This window comes from Prosopis cineraria, unplaced genomic scaffold (genome assembly GCF_029017545.1).
Source record: "Prosopis cineraria cultivar Desert tree isolate PC_DT_omini unplaced genomic scaffold, ASM2901754v1 PC11, whole genome shotgun sequence".
In the NCBI taxonomy this organism is placed as follows: Eukaryota; Viridiplantae; Streptophyta; class Magnoliopsida; order Fabales; family Fabaceae; genus Prosopis; species Prosopis cineraria.
The window spans coordinates 3,138,880-3,164,457 of NW_026555342.1; the positions used below are offsets into that span (position 1 = coordinate 3,138,880).

The following is a 25,578-nucleotide window of genomic DNA, read 5'->3' on the forward strand; positions in this document are numbered from 1 at the left end:
TTACAAATAACTCAAATAAAAAAAATCAATTACCTTCAAATCTAAATTAACATGTAAATATAAAAGTTTGCCTTATAAATAGATTGAAAAAATAATTAATTTTCTTACTTAGAATTTGATTGTAATTATGTCTCAAAAAATTTTCAAGTATCATTACTATAATAATTATTTGATTTGATTGAAAGCCAAGCCTATTTATATACTGTCTCTAGCTGAAATCTCTATAATATGATACTAGTTTCGAATAAATCCACCTCTTTAGAAAAAGGAAAGGAAACAAAAAGAAAAAGGAAAACTAGCCTTTTCCGAATGAGATCTTTACCTTTGTGGCCAAAAAATAAAGAAAAATCCATATTATATCCTGTGTGAGATCAACAATGACATTAAGAAAGTTCCTCTCACCTTTTCTAAAGTACAAGAAATTTCCATGTGGGTTCCTACATAAATTCAACAATTTAACGGGCAAAAATTTCCTGAAGCAGAAATAATTGTAAAAGATTCATCAAGTATTTTAAGTTAAACGTTCTCTTCTCCCCTCAAGCTTTATCTCAAATATGCCAGAAGTGCACATAAGAATTTCAAAAGTGAGTCCACAGATTCAATTTCACATTTTCCAATATACCATTAGATTTTTGTTTTCCCGGCTAATAACCAATTGGGGAGAAAAAATTACAGTGTTTTGAAAAATCCTAATTTAATGTGATCTAAAATCTTCCTCGTTACAATTTGCAGTTCAAGAATTTCCGGTGAATCGCTCCAAACCCCCTCATCCAAAATTATAATCTGTGTTTTCTTCTGATCTCTTTTTCCTCCAATTAATTAAAGCCATCAGAGTGCAAGTGAGAATGTGAGTGAACAGAGAAAAGAAGAAAGGAAAATGATGGCCACTCATCAAACGCTGAGTCCATCAAAACCACACTGCTTGTTGGTCAGAGATTGCTTCCTTGGACTTATCACTATAGCACAGTTCACAGATACCTGCAACACAGTTGAGTTCATATGATCATTCATCTGTTGTTGCAACACAGCTAATCGATCAGTGTTATTGTAATAATATCACCGATCATACATTGAATTTTTGAAGACTTATTGATCTATTTTTGGTCATTTTTATCTACTTAAAAACTTAAGAAATTATATCCTTTGATAAAAACTTAAAAAAGTGAACTTAAACATAAAGAAAAAAATTGTGAAGGAATAGAGCAATTAAAAGAAACAGGAGGGTATCAAAAAAGGGAGAAACGGAGTGTTATTGAGGGGAAACTTACACAAGGAACTGGATATTTATAAATCTATGTTAAGAAATCTAAGCAAATATAGTTACAGCTATATTTAAGTATACAAAATGCTACTAAATCTAATGAGATTACTGTTATATTTAAGCAAAATAAATACATTTCCACATTTATTATATGAAATGGACGAAATAAGTTGTATTATGTGTAGATTAGGAATAGTACGATTCACTATGAATTGTACTATGTATATTTATTTATATTGATCATCATTGTGAGTAATTTTTTATTCCATAAAACTAGAAAAAAAAAAATTTCTAAAACTCGGTGAACTTTTGGTAATGGTTTTAAACTTCAAAAATAATTATGATTTTTAACAACTTTCAACTTACAGTTCTTAAGATATGAATGAATCTTTAAATAAATAAATAAATAAATATATATATATATATATATATATTTCTGGATTGAGACGAAAGGAGATCACTATCAATAAGATAAGGACACAGGACAGGAGGATGACCCATGTGCCCCACAAGCGGGAAAATCACATGGTGAAGACTTTTTGTAGGCCTAAGCCCAAAACAATAAAAGAGATAGCAGCATTATTTGACAAAGTCTTCCTTTAGGTTAATTGTTCTAGCTTACAATTTTTCACATGATAATGGGGGTGGAAAAATATTAAAGTGATTGCAATATGCAAAAAAAAAATGAAAAGTTAAAAGAAATGGACAGAAAGGAAATGAAAACATTAGAAAGTTTAAAAAAACTAACTAACGACTCAACCCGATAAACAAAGGTTAGAGTAAAGAAATTAAAATAAAAATAATATTGACATAAGAGTGGATTCCATGGAGTAGATTTTACTTTTGATCTATCATTCACTAGGTTATTGAATCCAGCTACGGGCACTAGGTGGGTCCAAACGGTTTGTCATTTTCTTTCTAGGTCTGTACCATCATTCCATTCCATCCCAGAGCCTCTTAGCTGTTTATGGAGTGAGATTGTTCAAGGACATTAAACATAGGCCAACCAATAATGACTAAAATTCATGTCTTTCTTTTGTTTTTGTGTTTACACTATTCGCATGATCTTCCTATCGTCTTCCTAGACATTCTTGGTTGCATTTAATTTAAATGATTTAAAATAGACATATTCTAGGACACTTTAAATAGTTAAAGCTGTTTCCCCCTTCTCGGATGAGTAGATAAAGCTTAGTTTGGGAATAATACAACTTTTCCTTCTAATACTTTTTAATTTGTTAAGTCGCTTTCTAATAATACTTTTCCTGTGACATTTTCACATGATCTATGTTTTAAAACAAGCACCCATAGAAACTTTTGGGACCTTCGAAATTGTCAATAATATGACAGACGAAAATTTTAACTTGTATGCCATGCTAATGTCAATATTGTTTATTTGATTTCAATTAATTATTTTGTTGTTCAGAACACCCACAGTAGTTTTCACATAAGCTCCAATTTTACTTTATAATGTAAAAGATTTATTTTTCATTTCTCTCAAAACGGTAAACAACTTTATAAAAGCCACAAAACTGATCTCAAACAGTCAAACCAGAGTTCAAGACCGATCTTAATTTAATTACTCCAGACATCAAAATGTTAATATCTGGATTCTTTTTTTAATTATTTCACCGTAGAAATACAACTGAAAAAGGGTAAAGTCCGCAGAACAAGGCTTAGAAAATATCAAAGCATAGAAACAAGGCTCCTGGAAAATGGAATGTCGCTCCATGCTATAATAGACAAATGCATGAGAGCGCGTAAAAATCAAGCACTCTTTCCATTCTATTATTCTTTACAGAGAGCCTTTCTGTACAACTTTTTATCCGCAAATTATTTAATTATTTAAAGGGAAAACGTTCGGAAAAATTGTATTCTAATCTGAATTTCAAAAAATCATTTAAATTGAAAATGTTAAAAATTATGATTAATTTAATGTCAAAGATTAAAATTACCATATTTTAAATAGTGATAGTCATTATAAATTCATTACAATTATAATTTTACATATGAATCTTTGCGTATAATTTTTCTGAAACAATATGAAGGTAGGAAGATTTTCAATGGAAGAAGGCAATGTTGTGGATGCTAGCATTATTTTTCGTTTAAATAGAACATATTGATATATTAATTGTATTTTATGCACTCTTTGTTCTCCGATTTTGTTCATGGAAGGTAGCGGAATTCGCAGATTTAGATGCAGACAATAGCTAGAATCCACAAGAAATCCACGAGAATGATATGCTTGATTTGCAAGCAGGATGTGAGAAGAAGCTTAATCAGGCAAGTTCAATTCTAAAAATGCCAATATTCCAGGAAGATAGAGTAAATTGGAAGGAAACCGAAATGCGCAGGAAAAACTCAGTGAATCATATCACATTTTGAATGCTTGAATATGAAAGACGAGAGGGAGAAAGAAAAAGAACCTGAACACCAGGAGAATCGAAGTTCATGATCCGGATCTTAGCTCCGACATCGCCAAATATCCGTAACTCCACCCGGTCATTGACCGAAGCGTCTCGGATTAAATCGGCAGCGTCGGCCTGAAGAAGATTGACCCGATCGACGGCGATTGTGGCCTGTACTTGCCTCACACTGTGCGCTTCCTGGTAGAATCCAGGCACAGAAGCTTTGCCCAGCGGGATTCCCCTGTACATCACTGTGAACCTGGACTCGCCGTACTTGATCCCCACCTTGTTAGGGTTCACGGCGGTGAAGAGCAGCATAATGGTGAGAGAGAGTGAGGCACTTGTGGCGGCGGCGGCGGCGGAGCCGACGTTGGGGGTGGCGAAGGAGGGAGGGTTAGTTGTGATGCCCATGGATTGGACGGCGACCTGTTGAAGCTCGAACTGGGGCTTCTTGGGCTTGACGGCGAGGATGATGACGAGAACGACGGCGAGGACGAGGAGAGCAAGGAAGGAGAAGAGGAGGAAGAGGCAGCAGCAGCAGCCTCTGAAGGAGGCGGAAGAGGAGGAGGAGCGATACGACGGCGTGGGATAATAGTAGCGGTGATTACCTGAAGAAGAAGCTCTTTGGTCTGAGTTTGTAGTCATTTTTGGAGCTGTTCCTCTCTCTTCCTCTACCACCTCTCGCTCTTCCGCTTGGTCTCGCTCTTTCTCTCTCTCTCTAATCAATGTCTGGGCTAAGGCTAACTACTTCGAATCTACCATTACAGTGTATTTGCAGTCTCAGAGGGGGGGAGAGAGAGTGCGTGAGCGGGACTGAGAGGGACTGGCGGAGTGTGGGGTCGGAGAGACTGAGAAGACGAGTGAGAACAGATATGAGAAAATCACTATTAAGAGCGTGCTTGGATTTCCATTAATAAAAATTGATTCAAGCGAAAATGACAATTAATTACACATCTTATCAAGGCATTTATTATAATTGAAAACACCAAACTATTTAAAATATCATGGAAGATCATCATCTTTATTAGAAATTAAAAATAAATAATTATTAAAATAATTAATGGAATGTAACTTATAAATTTAAGTAATATTAGTTATAAATTTATTAAAAATTAAATGTAAATAGATAGTTTAATGAAATTTAAGAAGGTTACGATTGAATTTATTCAAATTCAATTATAAATTGTAAATTAATTGATAATCTTATGAATTTATAAATATAAATAATCTCAATTGTTAATCAATAATTTAAAAATTTTTTTATGTTTGTGAATATTCATTCATAACTAACTTTTTATAAATTCACAGTTAATGTTTTAAAAATTTATAAATAATTATTCTTAAATTTACAACTAATGATATATATATATTTATAAAATTATTTATTGATCTACAATTGAATTTTTATATACTTACAAGTAATCTTTTTCAAATTTACAATCAAATTTTCTTAAATTCATAAGTTGCATTCTATTGGTTTATTTTAATAATTAAAAGTAGTTTAATTGCAAATAAAGATCATAGTCCTTCCACAATATTCACTATTTCAAAATCTTTAATTATCATTAATATATTTATAAGGTCTTTAATCGTCATTTCTCTAAAGTTTAAATATAAAAACTGTTTTAAAATCAATTTATTATATTCAAGTTGTCACTTAATGTTAGGTAGTTATTACTGTAATTGTTCAGTTGACAACCATGCAATGCAACAATAATAACAATTCCTCACTTCATTTGAAAATATATGAAATATTTTTAATTAAGTTATATTTTTTATAAGTTAGTTAATTATTTTTTCTTTTATTTAATAAGGTATCTCACATAAAAGTAAAAGATTTATTTATTTATTTATTAAAAGTAGTTTTGAAAAAAAATTAATAATTATACATTAAAAAACTAAAAATATATTATATTTTTTAATATCTAACCTTAAAAAGATGCCTTATATTTTTTATTGAAAGAAGTATTTGGTAGTAATTGATAACTTAAATAAATAATATAAGATTTGAAGAATAATTTTGTAAAACTTTATCAAGTAAGTGTGACATGAATGATAGTGATCCGGATCCCTTAAATATAATTTGTGGATTTAATTTTTAAAAGTGTGTATAAAAAGTATTAGCTAGGAGAAGATAATCTCTTGATGGTGCTTTAGTTTTACGGTTGTTTGTGACAATATCTTGAGAAATAAAAAAAGAAAAATTTATAAGACTTTTTTATATGTTTAATTTTTTTATGAGATTCCAGAGTAATTTCCCAAGCAATGATAAAACGAAGGTGGTCATCGGGTGTGACGGCCATTCTTGCTTGCTTGACCCGCTAAAAGTCAATTACACTAATGAGTTAAACTTAATCACACTAAATGATCTGCGATTATTATGCTCTCTCTCCATTCTGTGGCTTTCCCGCTAACCACCTTTTCTTTTTTAAGTGTAGTTTTAATTTTTTAATTTTATATAAATTTTTATTTTGACCCTTCAAATTTATAAAGTGTCTTTTAAGTCTTTTAATCCTAATATTACTAATTTTATCTTAAAAAAATGTTATATTAAACTTTTAAATAATAACAAAATATTGTTAGATGTTAATATATTAAGTTTAGTTTTTTTTTTAAAATAACAATGATTGGCATAAAAATAATTATTTAAAACTAACCATATTAACGTTAAAAAATTAAAAAGATACTTTACAAAATGAAGGGATTAAATTAAACTCTAGTATAAAATTAAAGAATTAAAAGTATATTTTAATACATTTTTAACAAGAAGATTGAAATTTATTCTGTGAGTGACGAGAGTATTAAAGTAAATTTATTATATTTTTAAATGAGTAAATTTAGGTGTATTAAGAGCTTAGGCTTTATACAATCGGTCTTCATATTATAGCCCAAAAATAGACAACAACAACAACGTGCCCAACGAGCCCTTAAATAATTTGATTGAAATTGAAGATGTTAGCCCAACCTTTGAATATAAAATAAGATACTTTAGAAGCTACTCTAATCACCAAGTGGATGTGACAGAAACAATAACGGTTTGGATTGCATTATTTCAAAACTCGATTTTTGAAAGTTTGTATGGAAAAGTGTCATTTGAGAGATTAGTTTGATAATTGTCAACTATAAAAACAACTTGAGTAAAAAAATAAAAATAAAGTTACTCCATACTATTTCTATCATAAGGCACTTTTTAAAATAATTATTTAATTTTTAATATAAAACACTAGATGTAATATTAATTATATTTTTTAAATATTACTTTTATTTAAACTTATTAACTATGACTCTTTAAAAGAAAATGTAATGTAATTTAATTTTTTATTTAAATAGGGGTAAAATTAAAAGTTATATTATTTTCAGACAATGTTAATTATTTAACTATCTCTTCTTAATTCCAATAAAATTGTTAAAAATAATTTATAATAAAGACCAAATGAAGTATTATTAGTTGGAGATGCAAGACATCTTACAATTTTAAAAAATAGTTTTTTTATTTTTATCCTTGTCTTAGTTAATTTCAAAAATGTTGGTATTTTGAGATAGGGTTTAGCCCCATAAGCACATGCACTAGCACTAACCAGCGCAAAATGGCTGTCTCATGCACCAAGTTGACTGGCAAGCCATCTCAAGAGTTATGAAAACAAAAGGAATCCCGCCACTCCCACCCAACAAACAAAAACAAACAAAAAATTATTTTTTTTAAACATAGAACACTATGTTAAACCTGCCTCACGTCAAGCTAAGAGAACTTTAACAAAATTCAAACTAATCCAAATTAAGCTAAGATGTGACCCTTTCGAATAAAAACTCTATTATCAATGCTACTGTATTATCAGAAATCAAAATCAATATCTCTAATTAAACATGTATAACTTTCTTGCCAATTGAATCAAATTTTTGGTGTTATTTATCTCTTTGTAAAACCAAGTCACTTTAAATTCATCACCACAAAGTGGGAGGATAACACTAAACTTGGTTTGCATATAACGAGTCCAAAGGCATTGTTTAGTGCAAAGGATTAAGTTTTAAGGGATTGTGATTGAGATTAAAATTTAAAAATCACGTTTGGCATACGGCATGCCATAGGGGAATACTTGAATAAAAATTATTTAATACACGCAATCATAATTTCAATAGACCATAATACCCCTGCCCCTCAAAACTCATTCATGGCGAAACATGTTAGATATATGTAGTTGTGATATTGAAGATTCGGAAGGCAAAGGCAAAGATAGATACATCGAAGATCTAGAAGACAAAGGTAGAGACAAATCTGGCTACCGATCAATGGCCGTCGATGGTTAACAATACATGGCCATGAGTGAGTCTTTTTTCTTTGCTGTCGATGGGTTAATGGTTCCCCCCCTCCGTTGCATAGATCAAATTGATAAATTCACACCTTCCACTCCCCCTCACTTTTGTCTGGTTAATAGGGTTTCTACCGTCGATGGGTTAATGGCTCTCCTTCTCCACTCATAGATCAACCCCGCACCTCCTCATTCCACTCTCACTTTATCTGGTTTATGGCTCTACACCATCAATGGGTCGTCGTCTAGAATCTCACCTTCACTGCCATCGATTGCGGGAGACTCGTCATCACTAAGAAGGAAGGACAAAGGTAGATTTAGAAGAACAAGAGACGTTGAAGGCCAGGGCATCTATGTCTAAATAAATCAATCCTGGAATCGTTTTTTCAATACAAAGGAGTGCTAGTATTGAATAATCCCACATAAATGAGATTGGGGTAGGGATTGAACTGATCAATCACCCAGACCAAACATGTAAAAGTTGGCCAATCCCAAAAACAATTCCAGGCTCCCAATGCCTCATACCAAACAGGGCCAGAGGGACCGAAACTTTCCCTTGACACAATTTAACCACAAATTCTTGTAAAAGATCAGATGGAATGGCAATATGCTAGAAATATCAATGCTGATTAAGGGCACAAACCCACAGGCATGTTGTGCATTGCTCTAATTCTCCAAATTACAACAACTTATAGATACTACGCTCTAATACAGAAACTACTGAGGTAATAATGGATGAAGGTATAAAAAAGAAATATATATCACTAGGGCCCACCAGAAACAACCAACAAAACAACCACATCAGCCCAATATTTTTTTAAGGAATCATTGCAAATTCTGGAATCTGCCGACCCATCACTTCTGGTCCACGTTACCAGCATCTGCCACTGGATCTGCACTGAAATTATCAGCTTCAGCCTTGCTTGTTTCATCAACCCTTCTACCAGAATCATCATCAACTAGGACATCATCCATGATATCATCCTCTCCAACATTTATATCCTCCACATCATCATCGTCCACTTCGTTGTTGCCTCCCCCAGGAATCTTTCTCTTCTTGGGACCATGCTCCAGCCTATGAGTATCCAATTCTTTGTCCATGGTTTCCTGTAAATCCTGGTCATTATTTACTTTTCTTGTTTTTCTTGCATTCTGCCATCTCTCCAACTCCTTCTCAACATTAGCAATATACTGTTCCCCAATCTGTTTCTGATACTCAGATAGCTCCTCTCTTCTTGCGTTCTTCCATTCAAGAAATGCCTGTAAATTAAGAGGTAAAGAATAAATTCCCAAGTTGCATAGCTCTGAATCATTGCTTACATGCATCTCTAGTACAGTGCTACACTTAAGCTGAGCCATAGATTACATGTAGGCTTGGGACTAGACCCAGTACAAGTTTTTAAAATATGAACGGGCCAATTTGGGATGATTTTCATTAGTTAACAACATCAGGTATAAGATTAAAGACCAAAACAATTTAAGGGTGTGCATAAAATTAAAATTGAAAATCATAAACTCTCAATCGTCCAACCTCTTCTTTGCGCTTCTCTGAGGATGCCTCATCTTCATCCAAGGGCTTGTTGGGCAAATAATAAATTGGAGGTTCTGTCTTAGTCCTGAAAAATAAATAGAAAACATGCCTTAAACACAAGTCAAAAATGAAGGAGATAAAGTTTTCATGTCTACCCAAAATCCTGTGATTAGCAGGAAAAATATAGCCATCAAGTTGTTTCAACACTACAATGCACATGAAAAGAAACTTAAGAAACTTATCTTCGTCTCAATAAAATGTGAATATGGACACTTTTGGACGAAAATTAAAAATAACCTGCAGATAAATAGATAATAGCATAATGTCAGGTAAGAGGTGTCCAGTTGTTAAAGTGACATGCAGAAGATTTGTTGTAAGATTCCTGCCTTGCAAGTCAACAGTTTGAAGGTACAGACCTTATAAAATTGCATAGCCTTTTATGATGGTCACTCCACCGAAGAAACAGCAACTCCAATTTCTTTTCTTCTGTCTTAGCAGCCACACGTGCTCTAAGAGTCTGACAGGAAATAGGTCAAACAGAAACACAATGTTAAGAAGTATTGTCAGCCTGCTCATGAATTCAACATGGAGAGCAAAAAAATTTTATTTCAAAGCCTACCAAATCTCTCCGTCGCTTTTCAGCAATCTGTTCACGCTCTTCTTTCCTAAGCCTTTCACTTTCTTCACGTGCTCTTTGCTCAGCCTAGGAAAAAAGTTTAAAAATATTTGAGATAGTTACAAATGTCTAGATGTTGTCATGAGAGAGAGATGACAAAGAGAAAGAGAGATTCAGCTGCTCAGTAGTGGATATTAAGGTGCGTCTACAACTTGACAATGGTACTGCATAATTATTCCATGCATATTTACATCAATTATGAGAATTATAGGAAATATAACAAGTGTACTTGTTCAGCAAGCTCATTTAAATATTATCTCACTAACATGAAATGCCATGGCCATCAATGCAACAGGATGACTACAGAAAAGATGGAATTATGGTCCATTCACCATCGCTGACAAATAATGAAATGTGGGACTCCTTTATGTTTATATCCAATGCATAATTAGACATAAGAAGTGGGTATTTCTATGAGAATCTGAGCAAAACCCATTAATAAATTGGTCAAGTTGTTTAAGTGAAATCGGAGATTCACATCCAAGGACCATTTAAGAAAATTATTCACAAACAAGGACCAATTCGGAATGGACTGTTGTTAAAATAGAAACGTGACTTGTTTTTTCTCGAATGGGACTTCTTGTTAATCTTTGTCTGTGAATAATTTGCTCCAGTGGTCCTTGGATGTGATTCTCCCAAGTGAAATCTTCACAACTAGCCTCATGTGATCATAATAATTACCATAGGGACCTGGCATAAACCCATTAACAATTGTTCTATAGTCCATAATACTACATTACCTTAGCTTATGATGGTGAATCGATTCAATTCATCTTAAAATGTATCTATAGGTTTAAGATAGAGGAGGATATAAGTGCTTCATCTTCTAAACCAGTTAAATGAGGGAAACTACACACAGTAATAAGCATGTACTTGACTTACTCTTTGCAGAGAGGTAGATCTTCTCATGTATGCTTCTGTTCCTGAAAGTTGCATGTCTTCCTTTCTGAATTTCTGGGAAGTTCAGGATAAAAGCAAAAGGATAACAATATGAATTAACCAAGTCAATATGTTGATGATAAAAGGATCAGATAAACCTACCAAAAAACAGAGACAACAGCAATATAAAAATGATGAATGATGCAGAAAATTTTGTTGGATGCAATAGGTATCATTGCAATTGCGCTCATATATAAACACGAGAAAATGGATAAAATACACTCAATAAATCCGCAAACCGGGACCACCAATTTCCAACAAATATCACTTGGATGTTGGTCAATTAAGTGCATATGAGCTAGGTATGTGTCGAATGCAAAGAGACAACATAAAGACAACCATAAATCAACTTCCAAATCAAGCTCATGATATAGCAGTATGAATGCATTTGGAAAGTAAGCAAGCGATTGGTCTTTCATACCTCCAAAGTCCCCAAGAGCTGACCCAGCATTCTTTTATTTCTATTAACCAACCGGGGATCCTCATCCTTTGGCAATACCCTTGGAACAGGTTCTGCAGCAGGAATCTCAGAATCCTTAAGGAAAAGGAAAGGTCCACGGCATTAGATGCATAACCCCAAATAAACCCTCATTTGAAAGGAAACACGTGTGCATTTACCGTTTTTGAAGTTCTTTGATTGCTATCTCTTCTAGACCACCCACTTTTCTGGAAATTGGATGGCTTCCTATCACCCTGAATGGCTTCATCGGTCCCATTAACATCATCGCTGGCTGAATAATCCGTCTTAACTTCCTGTCCAGCATCAGCATCCTCAAGCAGCTCTCCATCTTCCACCTTCATTTTCAAACGAAGACATTTGATTATGCTCCTATCTCCAGCTTCTTTCTTGAGGTGTTTACGGGTAATGACGCTTTTGTTTTTTGGTTGTTAAAGATAATTCACATAAACTCAAGACTCAACCAATACTCCATCGACTTCCGACTAAATTATCAGTACATATGCCAGATAGAAACCAAAATAACATAAAGAACAGAGACTAAATTACAGTATCAAATTTTAAAATAAAATAACAAGAATAGGTTCACCTTAACAACGGCTGACGAAAGTCGGCGCTTTGCAGGAGGTTGATCTTCTGATTCATTCCGGTCACTCTGAAACATATAATGAAGTAATTAACATCCTAAAGTCCACTTTCCAATCATCAAGTCTAGCGTTGTTATCATTCCAAAAGTTTTTCCACCAAAAGGGCTGACAAATTTTGCACGGCCAGGGAAACAAAGCTAAAATCCACGAACAAGGAATCGGGACCATGTTCATAGAACCCTAGACAGCGGAGAGAGGGAAAAGAACAAATGAATGAGGGATTCCATACAGGTCGAACAAAGCCTCGCTGCCGAACCCCATTAGCGGCGAGGTTGCGGGGGCCAGCACCTGCTAACCCACCTCGGCGAATCCCTCGAGGATCTCGAAGCCGCTCTGTAATCTGCAACAATCGCAAACAGTAGATAACAACAAGCCCAGAATTGACCATACAGAGAGATATAGAGAAATAAAGAGAAATAACCTCTCGCTGCTGGCGTTGAAGCTCATCGATCTCTTTACGGAGCTCGTCCTCCGTCTTCTCCACGGCTGTGCTTCCCATTGAGGCCGATTCGAGGAATCTAAGGAAGCACTGAAGCAGTGACAGACTATCAACAACGGACGAAGCGTGTGCTATAAACCCTTGAAAGGGCTAGCTGGAGCATTGAGGGTGTTCTCAGCCAGAGGTATTTGGTGGGAATCGGAACCAAGAATGTTACCAAATCAAATCAAAAGAAATAAAAAAAAAATTGTATAATTAATTTTATACATTCAAAGAATTTATTTTATGATAAATTTTTACTATTAATATTATTAAAACTTTAAAATTTATATTTTAATTTTATTGAATAAAAATATATTAAATATATAATATTAAGTATTTAAATCTTTTATAATATATGACTATGATAATGAAAATAAATATTTGAAAAATATAAAAATGCAGTAAATTTCTCTACAAAAGACTACTAAATCATAGACATGTCCTTTCATGGTGAGTTTTGGTTGTAAGTTGCAATAGTCATTTTGGCTTTTTATAGATTTTAATTTAATTTTAATTTAATAGATATTATTTAATATTCATAATAATAGATAATTTTTCTTTGTAAACAAACATCTATGAACTAATCTGGATATGAAACAATTTTATCCTCAATTGAGAAGATTTTCCCAGCTTGATTTTTCAGGGAGAAATACATATAAGCCCTATATAACAAAATTAATTACCCACAGATTCCATTGATTCTTGTGTATAAAATTTGACATGTATATAAACGAAGAAAATATTTAATTTTATTATCTGGAACCTAACTGTAGTCTTCCTTCCTTTTAATTATATTGATTTTTGTTTTGTTGGGGAAAACTAAATCCTTTATTATGATACGTCAAAGTTTTAGACATTATTTAAAATTATTTTTATTTTATTATTTTAAGAACTGATGTTTCATCAAATATGTTTTGAAAAACAAAAATAATAAAAATAAATTTTTTTTATTTTTTTTATTCTTCAAAACAATAATCACAGAACACTTAAAAATTATTTTAATTTTTTTATTCTCCAAAATAATATTTTATCTTTTTGTTCTCTAAAATATTTTTTGAAAATATGTTATTAAATAAATTTTTTTATTCTTTTATTCTGAAAAATAAAAAACTGTTTTTAAAACAGGTTTTTAAACACGCCCTTAGCTTTTATACAGGTGCATCATGTGTGTTTGTTCTCTTGATATAGTGAGCGTAGAATAGAGCATACCGTTGATTTGTTCAGAATAAACAATTTTTTTTTTTGATGAAGTGAGCCGAAGCCCAAAATTATGGAATCATAGATGACATTGTTGGTGGACTGTCTTTGTACAAAAATTCTCCAAGTTCAGTGATACCATTTTTTTTAAATTAGAGGGGCAAACATTAAAAGTTTGGATTATGTGTATGATTAAATTCATGATCTCTAACTTACAGAAACATTTATATGCCATTAGACTATAAGGCCATTGGCTATGAGTGGTAAATTTCAGTAAGTCGAACTAAATCCTTCATTTGGTAAAATTATAAAACTTGTGGATGCCATGAGAAAATATTATTGTGAATATTTGTGCATGTGTTGAATATATGAAAATCACAACTCTTATTTATAACCTTAATTAAAGTATTAGAAATTAAAATCTCAATTACTCGTTTAAGGAATATAATTCCTACTACTCACAACAATAAACCATTCTAAGTTAATTATAAAAGATGTTGTATAATGCATCAAGATTCACTGTTTCACGAAGCACTAGTTTTTTTAGAAAGTGAAAGAAAGAATTACCTTCTATACAATCTTGTCTTTCTCTCTATGAGAAGTATAAACCTTATTGTTTTATAATCTCTGAACTTGTATAACTAATGGTTCCAAATATAAACGGCTTTTAATAGCAATTCGTATAGCAATAAAATTGTTATTTTTCAACTTACAATGAATAAAAAGAAAATCATAAACTAATAGACATGAAAATTTAAGTTAATAAATACAAGGGATAAAATTAAAAAAAAAGTTTCACAATACTAAATGTTTATATTTTTAATTAAGATTAGCAAGAAAAAATTGCATACATCTTAGACCGGAGGAAATAGGGAGAAGGAGGGAGACTTTTTTTCATGGAAGAGTGGCTCTTTTGTCAAACCTGTTTGAAAAAAAAAAAAAACATGTTATTGGAATTTTTTAGTAAAGATCCACTCGTATTGACAAAAAATGACTAAAACAAAGCCCAATAAATTAGTAGGCTAAGCCCACAGATGAAACAAAAATCCATACAATAGAAAAAAGCAAGAACAGATACAATAAATCTAAATATTTACACTGCTGATGGGGTTAAGCCTACACGATTGAATGAGATGCAAGAGACAGCAAGTCTAACTATATTCTCTCTTCATTTTTATATATAAAAGAAAAAAAATTATATCATATAATTTAAAAAATCAATTAATTATAATAATTATATTTAAAAATAAAAAAATTGAACTAAAATACTCTATATTAATCAACATATACATGCATTAATTATTTCTTATTAGTATAAATTATAAAGGGTAATTTAAAAATGTGTAATAAATATTTATTAAAATAGATAATTTTACTTATATAAAAAAATAAATAAAAGGTGATACTTTCTCTAATAATAAAAAATGGAAGGAGTATATTGAATAAAAATTTAAAAATTAAAATATGTTAGATTATGAAGAGGCAAAATAGTTAACTTATTTTATAACTTCGGGCAAATTTGGAAAATTAGATTTTATTCCACGACAGCCAGCCTCTTTTATTTCCTTGCATCATTCTTCCTTTATTTGATGGTATCACTAATTCCTTAGAAATTTAAATAATTTGCACTTATCTAGCCCGTTTGACATTATTTTAATTCATTCATTTCTAATCAACCTAATCTTACTAAGTGTATCATTTATTTTGTATTATATATTGATTATCTAGAGAAGGATAAAATGACAAGTGACTTGAAGCAACTAGATAATGTTATCATTAAAAATATTTAAATTTTTTTAAGAGGTAAAATGACTACACACAAATTTGAAAAGATGGCACTTTAAGACCCTAGAGTTTATAAAATCACAACATGGATATGTGGTTAAGCTCACTCAATTTAACTGATAAATCGCTAAACTAGTGTCTTTACTAGTTTAATAAGATATTTTGTTTGTGATCTATTTAATCATAGTTTAATTAAAATTTTAATTATTAACTCTTAAATCAATGTTATGACCGTTCAATTTTTAATAACTTGTATAAAATAGATAATAGAGAATATTTTTAATTTTTTTTAAAAAAGTAAATCTCTCTTTCACATCGTAAAGGAAAAATTGCAATCGACACCTTTTAAAATTACAATTTGTATTCCTTGAGGTTATAATTTGATACTCTCAAGATTGTTACAATGGTGTTTTCATTACAGGTAGTAACAAATCCAAGACACAATCTTTTGTTTTTTATACCATCAAGAAGATCAAATTAAATTATAACGTTAAAAAATATGAGTGATAAAATTAAGTATTTATAGTAACATTTTTTTTCATTTCTTCATAGAATTTTTTTGTTTTTAAATTTTTATTGTTAATTAAAATATTATGATTAGTCATAGTCATTTAAAGCGAAAATGACATTAAAGGAATAAAAGATTAAATTAAACTTAAATGAAGCTTAAAAGATTCAAATGTCTTTTGGAATTGGTCTAAAAATTTCTTACTCTCATTCAATTATTTGTAATTCTCAAAACAAAAATTTGTAATTGAGATTTGCTAATTTGTAAAAAAAAAAATTGAAAAACCTTCTCATCAATAACGATTATCCTTCTCATCAGCAAAGAAAAACTTGAAAAATATGTCATTACTTGAAAATCATTTTTCTTTACAAATTAATGAATATTATTTGCAAATTCGTGTTTTAAATATTACAAATAATAAAGGTATAAGAGTAACAAGTCACTGAAAGCAAAAGTATGTTTGGCAATTTTTTTCCTTACAAATTAATGAATTTCACTTACAGACTCTTGTTTTGATGGTTGCAAATCATAGGATGTAGTAAATTTTTAGACCAATTTACTAAATAATGTTTGCCCTTATTTTGGATTTCCAAATATTTTATTTGTCCTTGTTTAAGTTTATCTAATTTTTAGTCCTTTAATATCACTCCCCCTAATTCAAATGGTTAACATCACAAAACAGAAGTCATATACAATAAATCTTCAATAAAAATAAAGAGAAAAAAAATCTTTTGTGAATATAGAAATTTTCTCTCGCATGAATTAAAAAAAATTACATTGCCACTGTTTCCTTTTATATATATGTGCGAGGATGAAGTGATTAAATAAATATAAAAAATCCAAAGTCACACTGCTTTTCAATTCGACTTGCGTTGGAGAAAAGAATAGTATAGAACAAGTTGAAAAGGTGAGCTGACCACATTTCTCATTTTTTTAACAGGTTAGACGATTGAATTGGTGTCACAATAATTAAATAAAAAAATATTTATACGTAAATATACATATACATATACATATATATATATAACATTAAAATTATCCACAATATCATTCCTAGCTAGTTCATAGTTCAATTATAACATATGAAGTTTTAATTTTCTCATTGTTTATATATATATATATATATATATATTATTTACCTTATTTGTTTTCTTTAAGAAAATGAGTTTTCAATTTTCTCAACAATTTAATTTATATAATGCTAATAAATTAAACAAATAACGCATTTAAAATTTTATTATAACAATACAAAAGGAAGTTGACATTAACATTTTTAAATTAAATAAAAAATGTTATTGCTTAAAAGTTAAAAAAAAAATGATTCAAAATGGTCCAACCATTGGAGGTTAGTTTCGGACCTGTGAAAACTGCATGGTTCATAAATGATCACTCTCCAAAAGACCAAAACGAATTAACAAGTCAAATCAAGCCACACTTTTAATTTGTATCCTAGTGATGGTTTAACAGTCTTGATCGATCCAAGTCCTAAAACACTAATTTGTACTTTCTCCATTTTTTTTATAAATCATTTTCAACTAACTCACTAAAATATAATCAAGTAAGTTAGAATCATAAAATTGTCTTAAAATAAATTATTTTTTTAATTTTATTCCTTCATTTTAAAAAATGATTTGATCTATGAAAAGATTTTTATTAAAAATTAAAATATTACACTTTTTTAAGAATTTGTTCACTACAAAAAAATAACGAATTAGTGATGAAATAAATTTTCATTGCTAAATTAGTGATGAAATTTTTTACAGCTAAAATTTTATCAATATTCCGTCTCTAATCTGTTCGAAATAATTTATCAAAAAAAAATCATCGCTAATGATTAAAATATCTTATTTCAATTTGATGACAGAATTTGTGATGGAAAATTCTATTACAAAGCTTTCTGTTATAATTCCTTTACAATTATTTTTAATTTAATTTTATTATTTATAATATATATTTATGTATAATTTATTTAATAATTTTTTATTATACTATAAATAAATAATTTTAAAATTTTAATTTAAAATAATTTATTATTTTAAATCATTTGTATATTATTAGTAATAATTTAAATTCTATACTTAATTATTCTTATTTAAAAATAAAAACAAAAATAAAATAATTATAAAATAAAAATTTATAATATTATAAATTATATAGATATAAATTACAATATCATATATAATGATAATAAAATATTTTTCAATTTAATATTAAATTTATTAAAAAATAATTTTTTAAATAAAATATAATAGAAATAATTATTATGTATAAATTAAATTTTCCATATTAATAAATAAATATAATGTTAAAAAAATAAGTAAATTTAAATAATATATTTAATAATAATTTAAATAATATATTTATTAATATATATGTGTGTGGTGAAGTATTATATATTTAATTTATCAATCATAATTGAAGATATCATTTAGCTCAACTGACAACAAGGTGGACGCAAAGACATATTGAAGTATGAGGTTACAAGTTCAAACCTAACCAAGGCATAATTGAAGGTAATAATATTTGACATGGCAGTGATGTGGTGGTGAAATGGCACTGGTTCATTGGGTGACTAGGACGTGATGGTGACACGGTAGTGAGGTGACACTAGTCCACTGAGTGACTAGGTAGTGGTGAGGTGACATTAGTCCACTGGATGACATGGCAATGATATTTTCATCCACCTAATAAATTAGCGATCGAATTAGTGATGAAATAAGCTGGTTGAAAAATTAGTGACAGATTAGAGATAGAATACATTCCATCACAAAATCAAAATAACTTATCTTTATTTAATAACGAAAAAATTCTATCACTATTCTGTCAAAAATTAGCGACAGAATGCAATTTTGTTGCCAATTTAAAAAATTTTGTCACTAAATAAATTAGCAATGAAATATTTCTGTCGATAAAAACACCGTCACTAATTCATTAGTGACAGAATTTGCAATTTCGTCGCTAATTCATTTAGTGAGAAAATTTTTACTGATTAGCGATGAATTTTTTCATTATTGATCAGCTATTTTTTTGTGGTGGTTGAAGGATATTTTTAAAATCATGCATTAAAATTACAAGAATAAAAAAAAAGAGTTACACACACACAAGATCCAAAAAAATCTTCTCAAATGTAATTTATAAAAAGGATGGGGGAGTACAAATGAATATGATACTATGATAGTCCATCAAAAGCGGAAAGTCTTGGGTTGGAGGAAGTAAGCTTGCATGTGCATGGCCACTTCTCTTGGTGTTCACTTGGGCCGCGTATCACTATGATTTTTTTTATTTTATTTTTAAAAGCTCTACTTCTTGATTACCATACACGATTTCATTTATTTTATGTCTTTATATATTATTATTTATTAAATTTCAAGATGACTCTTTATTCAAGAGTAATAAATTTAATATGTTGTTAAGCTTTGTGCGTAAAAAAAATCACATTAAGATAAATAGTGCTTGGGTTGACGAAAATGAAGTTGAATTTCTTTTTTGGATTGTGTATAAGCATCTTTTTATTAAAAATAATCTTATTCAAGTTACAAAATAGGTTTTAAATGTAAGCACCTCTTTTAGTGAGAACTAGATTTTTTCTGTCTTTTAAAGTTGAGAGTTCAAATATTATGAATTAAAAAAAAAACTTGTATGGAAAACAATTATATTTGCAAGCAAATATATGATAATGTTGAAGTTTGACCTGACAATATCAAATTTTAAGTGGAAGCATTAAAAAAATTTACATATCCTTTGAGACCCATAAAAAATAGATAAAGAAACAAAAAATAATATATCACGATCCTTTCAAGCTGGCAACTTTAATTATTTTTTGTTAACTATAAGTTTGACAATATTAATTGTCCTGGCAAAAAAATAAAGCTAACTTAGATTAGTGTTATAGCAGTATAAATAAATCTCTCAACATCAGTGAGGATTTAAATTTGAATTCTCGCAGGAGAAAGTCTAATTGAGATCAAGGAGGCTGCTCTTCGATGGCCCTCCATTTTATAATTCACATAAGATTGGTATTAGCCTTTTAATTGAAGCCGGCTTTATATAGTGTAGACTTTGATGCCTATTTTGCTCTCTCTACCCCTAACTATTATCTTTTTAGAAGAAAAGATATCAAAACTTGTGTGTGTGTGTGATATACTCTCTCCAATCTTAAATATTAAACATTAAAAAGTTAACTTTATAAATGTGTGACACACTCTTTCCAACTTTTACTTCACTTATCAAATTAGTCCTCTAAATTTTGCAAGATAAATTAGCCATAAAAAGAAGTTCACGTGTAACTTAAGTTGCTAATGTGAAATATACACATGGATTAATTAATACACATAATCCATATTTCCTTGTCCTGATTGCTGATGTATTATTGATTTTACTATTTTATAACTCCTAATTTAGTTTATGTGGCTTTTTTTCATTCATGTTTCCCATATTATTAATATATATATATATATATATAGCTGCCACATTATTATCATTTCGTTAGTTATGTCAGTGTAATTTAATGATATTAATTTCTCTCATAATTAAAGACTACTTTTTATGAAACATTAAGAATTGAAACAATAAAAATTAAACTTGTTGAGAGACTAAATTGATAATTCTTCTAAATACAAGGGCTTAAAAGTTGCATTATTTAAAATTTCCAAATTAATCTTCTTAGTAATTACTGTTCAAATTGATTAAAAGTACAAAAATAAAAAAAAGATTGATTTTCCAGGGTTAAAAAAATGCAAATGGTTAATTGTCAAGGATTTAGTTTTACACACGGTAATCTTACATATAATCTCGTGGGCACATCCAATGGATAGCCAAGGATCCCATCTCCTGTAGTCCTGTTTCCCTTTCTTCCTTGGTAGTTCAATAATAATTCACCTCGTTTTACTACTCTAATTAATAATTAAATTATAGCATTAGTGTGGACCTTGGTCTATCTATCATTTTTTTCACTCAACTATAAATAGTATATTTTAATTTTATTTTAAAATGGTGTCATCATTTTATTCGCTAAATATAGTATATCTTTATCTATTCATTGATCGATTTTAAAGAATATAATTAATTTTGAAAATTAAACTAATGTTTATTGCACTCCTTTTTACTATAGATTTCAAAATATGCACTTACTATAGATTAAGAAATCTATTAAATAAAAATATCTCATTATTTTGCTTTATTTTCTTGCAAAACGCTTTTTTTAATGTATCACGAATCTTAAAAAATATGAGACATTTAATGTTTTTAAGGTGTAATCAAGTTTTTTTTTTTAAAAAAATACACTCATCTAATTTGCAAAAAAATGTCTTATAATAATGAGGAGGACAATAGTACGAACTTTCTCTGTTTTTAAATATAAATAAATTTTAATAAATTAATACAGTTAAAAAAAGTTAGTTAATTCAAAAAATCATGTCAGAAATTGAAAATTTTGTATTAAAATGTCCTTATAATTGATGTATATTTTTCTCATATAACTAATTTAATGATACTATCTATTTGTCATGAAAAATTTAAGAAAAATATAATAAATTCTTGCTGAAAATTTTAGTTATACTAAGCAATGAAGCGCATTATTTTTTTTCCTAAAAAGACAGATAAAGTGTACTACAAGATTAAATTAATAATTAGTCTCGGGATGATAAGAAAATAATAATATAAATGAACGGACATAGGAGTTGACAAATTCAAGATCTGATCCCCATGAATAATAAAATTTAATAATTTATCCAGGTCGTTATGTGAGATTTTGTGTGAAGCTCATATTCCATGGTTAATATATATATATATATATATAGAGAGAGAGAGAGAGAGAGAGAGAGTTTGATTATGTCAAGCATATAATCATCATCGATCGAATGATACACGCCTCTCATGATCTGCCGTGTAAAGTTAAAATGTCAATGTTAAATAAACAGATCAAAAACAAATTCTTACACACACACACACCACATATAAACACATGCATGCGATATGAATATGCGTACGTGTTTCATTCAATATGTTAAGATTTTAATTATATCAAATATTCACCTTTATTGAATATAATTAAGTGCATACACAAAGTTCTCCTAGCTAGCTAGACGTATGCTTGAATGCATGCTTGTGTAAGTTTCATAAAATTAAGTGTAGAAAAAAGTTAAGAGTAAATGTTCAAAATTTTGATAAATATTTTTATCAATATATCTATTATATTTGTCAAATGCTTTAAAAAAGTAAATTTTATGATCAAAATATTAAAGAAGATATTTATATTTCATTTTGTAATTAACTGAAAAATTAAACTCCACGAATTTATGTAAAGTACAAAGATAAGTTACGTTATCATAATCTATTTGGATTTTACTTATTTAGATTTGATGAATACTTAGTCAATGAGCATCTTACGTGGCATGCTAACAATCATTTAATTTAATCAAATAGTTGTCAGAGATATTATTATATAATATTCAAAAATTATCAAATTTCAAATTTTTTGATATGACAATATATATAAGGAATATTTTAATTGTGAGGATTGTTTTGAATTTTTGCATAAAAATGTTGTATTTTAATAATTTTTAAGTATTGATTAAATCTAACAGCTCTAATTAACATTCTCTTTGAGTGAGTGTACTTAGTTCAATTAATGAAATCCAAATCCAACTTGCAGATGCGGCTTTCTATAATTTTGATAGATATATTGATGATATTATCTATTATATGGGTAAGTGAACAAGTGATTATAAATGTTATTTATGTTTGTTTAGCCTTTTCAAATCTTATGAAAATTTACCTTACGTTAAAAACAAATACATAAAAATAAGCAAGAAATGATTAAAAAAGGAAATGAAAATAGAAAGCTCAGCCAAGCTCTCTCTTGTAGTACTGCTTTTACTAACCACCACTTAAAGATATGTTTAGAAAAGTAGCTATCAAAAACTACAAAAAAGTTTAGAATAACAACTTTTTTGGGAAAAATGTAATTAAGTTATTTATTATTTTCAAAGAGGCTACACGTGTGCTATGAAAAGTTCACTCTTGCAAGGATTAATGAGGATTAATTGCAAGCTCCTAAGTTGTCCATACCCTAATGTTAATTATCAAATGAAAAATTATGTTATAATAATAGTAGTGGCATTATTGTATAAGCGCGAAGACGGCTTAATTAACGGATCAAATAGCATACGTTTTTGCAAATTATTAAATAAATTAATAATAATAATAATGTCAAACAGTTGGAGTAGTACTTTTGTGATTCACTTTTTAATTATTTTAGAGACTAGTTGCTTTGTATTTGGAGTAAATTGCATTCCCTAATCTCTATTTTGTTAAAGTTATACAAAACTTGCCATATTTATCTTCAAAATATAAGTAAATATCTTACCAAATAAAATTTATTGTTGGCATAATCTAATTTAAATTTTTTTTCAAGTGACTCAATGGTACCAGACTTTGCCTCAACTTCGTTAAGGTGGTAGAGGTTGGAGGTTCGAGTCTGGGGAGGTTCCAAAAGACCCCCGTGAGGGTGGGGTGAGGAATACGCTCAGTACCACCTGGGCTAAAGCCGGCATTACCTTGTGAGAGGGAAGTGTCCAGCGCCTGGGAAAAGACCCTGGAGAGGCAGTGGTGACCCAGGAGGGCTGTTACACTAATTATTCCGTTATTTCATAAGTACAGTATCATATGCGCTATTGATCAAATATGCCCTGCTGAACACTTAAACTATATATATATTTTTACAAATAACCCCTTCAAACTTTAAATTATATAAGCATATAATCCCTTGAATTAAATTCTATTATGGTATATTATTTTAGTGAAATTACAAGCAAATTAAAATACATGTACTCCTTTGAATTATAATATAGGGTATTTATAATTATTTTACGGTTCTAAAATGAGTTAGTTGAAACTTTAATCTTTTTGAAAATTTTACATCTTTTTAATTATGCCTTTATTAAATATTCTATATAAGTGCTTTAATAATTTAAATGCATCATTTTAAAAAAAGAGTAATAAAAAAAGTAGAGATATACATAAATAGAAAAACAATTATAAAAACTATCAAATGCCCTATATTTTTTAACCAAACATGACTTCTGAAATATGTCCTAATTGTTGAGTTATCTGTATAAATCTAAAAATTTTAGGGGTTTTTTAAATAAGTTTTAAAAGTCACAAAGCTATATACAAACAAGGAAAATTTTAGAGGGTTATTATATATATATATATAATATATATATATGTATGTATGTATGTATGTATGTATGTATAGGTTAACTAGCCTCTAGTTTAATAATCAATAATCAAAACATTTTTGTTAGACTAACTAGACAGCAAGATCACAAAGGTGATCTAGTTATATTATAACAGGAAATCATCATCAGTTAATAAACCTAGGGGCTATTATTTTGAATTGAAATGAGATATATAGTATGTGTGCCCACATGCATGCCCTAGATATAATTATTTGTTGAAGATTGAAACTTCGTGTGCGTATATATATACAGACTAGTTAATTGATTAAATATAGTTCAGAGGAGGTTAATTAAGAATGGGGAAGTAAAGTCAAAGTTTAGATGCGTCTCCCAGCTTTATTTTGTGTACCAAGAATATATACGTCCTTTTTTTTTTAATTTGAGATTGACTTTGGTGCCTCAAAGTAGTATTTATATCGAGAGAGAGAGATCAGATCAGGATTAGAACACAGATTAATGAGAAGAGAGAAAGCAGAAGAACTTGCTGTTGCAGAGATGGGAATTATTGATCTAAATGCTAAACAAAAAGAGATTGAGAAGAAGGGGGGAGAGAGAGAATTAATATCGTGATGATGATCAGAAGGAGGAGGAGGGATGGATGATACGGACGAAGAAGAAGTGCTGATGAACAGATCACAGAAGGTGAAATAGAAGATGATGAAGAAGAAGAAATTTCTATTCATGAAAACTTAGCTCCCACTAAGGTACGTGTACAATTATACTTTCAAAATTAGGGATCACAAAATTCTATCTCTTAAATTTATTTTTGCTATTGATTTGGTCCCTAAATTTCATCTTTATTAATCAAACTAATTTAGAGCTTCATACCATATTACAATCAGTTCTTATGAATTATGATTCCTTCTGTCATTATTTTCTCTTCAAATCATAAAAATTGATTGTATATAGTTATGAATTTTAAGAACTTCACTGATAAATATTAAAACTCAGGGACTAAATCAATAATTAAAGCAAATCTGAGGATTAAAAGTTTTATTATCTCTCAAATTATTTAGCTCTTTAATTTGTACAAATTTTCATTGATTTGATTTAGATCTATAAATATTCACAAAAATAAGTTCGTATGATTAACGATATGTTTAAATTTCATTATATTCATGAACACGCGCTACAATAAAATAAA

At 29.4% G+C, this 25,578-nt stretch overlaps 2 protein-coding genes and 1 pseudogene across 2 annotated transcripts; 1 reads left to right on the forward strand and 2 right to left on the reverse strand.

Moving 5' to 3' along the window:
* Positions 1–576: 576 nt before the first annotated feature.
* Positions 577–4,510, reverse strand: LOC129286882 (uncharacterized). Its single transcript, XM_054922970.1, has 2 exons — positions 3,685–4,510; positions 577–978 (listed from the first exon to the last, which is right to left on the reverse strand). The coding sequence occupies exons 1-2, from the start codon at positions 4,309–4,311 to the stop codon at positions 892–894; spliced, it is 714 nt and encodes a 237-aa protein (XP_054778945.1). The 5' UTR covers positions 4,312–4,510; the 3' UTR covers positions 577–891.
* Positions 4,511–8,581: 4,071 nt separating this feature from the next.
* Positions 8,582–12,834, reverse strand: LOC129284841 (uncharacterized). The gene is made up of 10 exons (XM_054920332.1): positions 12,645–12,834; positions 12,453–12,563; positions 12,166–12,231; positions 11,738–11,914; positions 11,541–11,654; positions 11,063–11,134; positions 10,124–10,207; positions 9,921–10,021; positions 9,505–9,589; positions 8,582–9,233 (listed from the first exon to the last, which is right to left on the reverse strand). Exons 1-10 carry the CDS (start codon positions 12,720–12,722, stop codon positions 8,829–8,831), a joined length of 1,293 nt encoding a protein of 430 aa, XP_054776307.1. The 5' UTR covers positions 12,723–12,834; the 3' UTR covers positions 8,582–8,828.
* A 12,194-nt stretch (positions 12,835–25,028) lies between these two features.
* The window catches only part of LOC129285624 (leucine-rich repeat receptor-like serine/threonine-protein kinase BAM1), a 7,361-nt pseudogene continuing 6,811 nt past the window's right edge, over positions 25,029–25,578 (forward strand).